The sequence below is a fragment of the Triticum dicoccoides genome, chromosome 4B (assembly GCF_002162155.2).
Source record: "Triticum dicoccoides isolate Atlit2015 ecotype Zavitan chromosome 4B, WEW_v2.0, whole genome shotgun sequence".
Taxonomy (NCBI): domain Eukaryota; kingdom Viridiplantae; phylum Streptophyta; class Magnoliopsida; order Poales; family Poaceae; genus Triticum; species Triticum dicoccoides.
In genome coordinates this window covers 618,308,651-618,311,408 of record NC_041387.1, presented here as the reverse complement: position 1 = coordinate 618,311,408, position 2,758 = coordinate 618,308,651, and the positions used below count along the sequence as shown (strand labels likewise).

At 56.4% G+C, this 2,758-nt stretch overlaps 1 protein-coding gene across 1 annotated transcript; it reads right to left on the bottom strand.

Moving 5' to 3' along the window:
* Positions 1 to 542: 542 nt before the first annotated feature.
* Positions 543 to 2,153, bottom strand: LOC119294046 (probable inorganic phosphate transporter 1-12). The gene has a single exon (XM_037572325.1). It carries the CDS (start codon positions 2,151 to 2,153, stop codon positions 543 to 545), a length of 1,611 nt encoding a protein of 536 aa, XP_037428222.1.
* Between the last annotated feature and the right edge of the window lie 605 nt (positions 2,154 to 2,758).

Genomic DNA, 2,758 nt, shown 5'->3' with positions numbered 1-2,758 from the left:
GGGGGGAGGGGGGGTTCTCTTCTTGAGATATCCTTGTTCAAGACGTCACGTTACGCTATTTCTCGTTGTGAGTTTATGTTTCAGGTTCTCATCAAAGATTTCATGAAGAACTTATGTAATTAAGGGGAAATCTCCCCTTGCTCAACAGTTGAGCGCTTCCATCCGCAAACGATGCCTCTCGCTCTTTTTTGGAACCGATGCATCTTCTCGCGGTCGTTAATGACAGTTCAATCATTCGACTCAAAACATTTATGTCATCTTGATTCTAATCTTCATTAATTAAGTAACACAAGTTTCTCTCTGCAAAAAAATTTAAAAAGTCGAGAGATCTAAAATCTTGATGTTTCCTTTCTCTAACAAGTAGTATATTTTTATCGACCTTTTGGCTAAGATCAAGCGTAATATCAACCGATGCCTACCATGTAACAGTGACAAAATTTACTGTATACACCTACACAAAGTTCCGGTCACGACACACAAAAAACTCGTCGCATGCAAACATGCACGTATGCGTGTGTTGCCTTCTCGAGGATCAAAACTATTCAAACCAGCTGCTCTCCCGACGGGCGGACTTTATTGGCGCCGTTGCCTTCCTCGGCGTCGGCCTCGCCGGACATCTCCTCGAGCGACTTCCCTTTCGACTCCGGCACGAGGAACGTGACCAAGAACCCCAGGAGGTTGCACGCAGCGAGCACATACAGCGCCTTCTGCACGCCGATCCCAGGCTTGTACCCGGCGTCCACGTGCGCCGGGTCCGGCGACTGTGCCGCGTAGAGGAACCCGAACGCCCCGATGATGGCACCGGCCTTCCCCGCCGCAGCGGAGATGCCGTGGCAGGTCGACCGGAGCCGCGCCGGGAAGATCTCAGCCGGCACGATGAACGTCGTTGCGTTCGGCCCGAAGTTGGCGAAGAAGAAGGTGAGCCCGTACATGACGACGAAGCCGACGTGGTTGCCCGGCGTCGTCCAGTGGTGGTAAGGCACCGCGAGGCCGAGCATGAAAACGGTCATCATGGCGAACCCCACGAGCTGGATCCAGAACCTTCCGATGACGTCGATGAGGAACACGGTGAACCAGTAGCCCGGCACGGTGCCGCAGAGCGCGATGAGCGTCTGCGCGCGGGAGATGCGGAACACCTCCTCGAGCGCGTTCATGGTGCGCGCCTTGGGGATCCAGCCGATGCTGCCAAAGATGTCCTTCTGGAATAGGTTCTGGCTGTAGTACGCGACATCGACCAAGAACCACGCCGTCGCCGTGCCGAGGAGGTGGAGGCCGTGGCACTTGGCAAACCGCGACGTAAAGAGGCCGTACTCCTCGCCTCTGGCCATGATCTCGTCGAGCTTCTCCGGCTCCGCCTCGATCTCCGATTGAAGCACCTTGGACATGTCCAGCGAGGCCTGCTTCGCGTTCTTTGCGACCAGCGCCGTGTACCGCGCCGTCTCCGGCATCTTCGTTCGCCAGTAGTAAGTGAGCGCCGCAGGCAGCGCGCCGAGCATGAGGATGATGCGCCACACGTAGTCGGCCTGCGGCACGGTGGACGCGGCGGCGTCGACCTGGTACGCTGGCGCCGGGAACGCGTTACGGAAAACCGTGGAGAGGACGAGCGTGACGACGCCGCCGGCGAGGATGCCGAAGCCCTGCATTGCAAAGACAGCGGCGATGAAGGCTCCGCGCGTCTTCTTGTTGGCGTACTCGGACATGATGGTGGCGGACAGAGGGTAGTCGCCGCCGATGCCGAAGCCGAGCCAGAAGCGGAAGAAGCAGAGCGTGGCCATGACGCTGGCCGGGGTGTGTCCGAACGAGAGCCCGGAGGCGACGGAGCAGACGACCATGAGCATGAGCGTCATGCCGTAGACGCTCTTCCGGCCGAGCTTGTCGCCGAGCCAGCCGAAGAAGAGCTGGCCGGCGAGGGTCCCGCAGAGCGCGACGCCGTTGACGGCCGCGGCCACGTTGGGCGGCAGCGAGCCAGGGTTGGGGCTGGAGGGGTCGGCGTAGTAGATGCGGCCGAGGAGCTTGGTGACGAGCGAGATGCAGAAGAGGTCGTAGGCGTCAGTGAAGAAACCCATGCCGGCGACGACGATCGCCCTGAAGTGGTACAACTGCGTCTTGGCGCCGTCCAGCGCGCTCAGCACCTGCAGCTGCCGGCTCGCCATCGCGCCTCGGGGTTTCGCAGATCTCGTGCCAAAGTTCGTCTTGCTACTTCGATCTGTCGCTGCCCTGCTGCGCCCTGGCGATCGAGCAGCACGTTTATAGATTTGGATGCGTGGGAGACGAAAACCGATTCGGCATGGAGTTGGACGACTGGCAGCAAAGGTAAGCAGAGTCTGTTGCTTACACGGATACAGCTAGGGAAAACCGGGGCGGACACGATTTGATAATTAGTAGGAGTATGTGCCGCCTACCGCGAGCAATAAGTAGACAGCGCTCACATGGGCAGCCCATTAAAAAGGTACTAGCTATTACTGTTTCTTATAAGAAAAGAAAAAAATACCAAGACGTGTTCATCTTTGAAGTAATTCCTACGACATGAACTTCAACCTAGGACTCAGTTTATTTAGGGTTCGTAGGAGTATGTGAAAGTAATCGTGACATTATATATGGGATGTTGTTCGTGAAGATGTTTACCAAAGCATGTTCACAACCTTCTCATGGCCAGCTCCACCAGCAGGACTGACTGGCTCTTTCTGTGGATGGGTCCTTCTCTCTGGAGGATGGTTCAACATGTGTTGATATGATACTGGAGATTAGCACATGCCAT

Coding starts and splice junctions, on each gene's coding strand:
- LOC119294046 (XM_037572325.1), bottom strand. CDS start 2,153: ATGGCGAGCCGGCAGCTGCAGGTGCTGAGCGCGCTGGACGGCGCCAAG.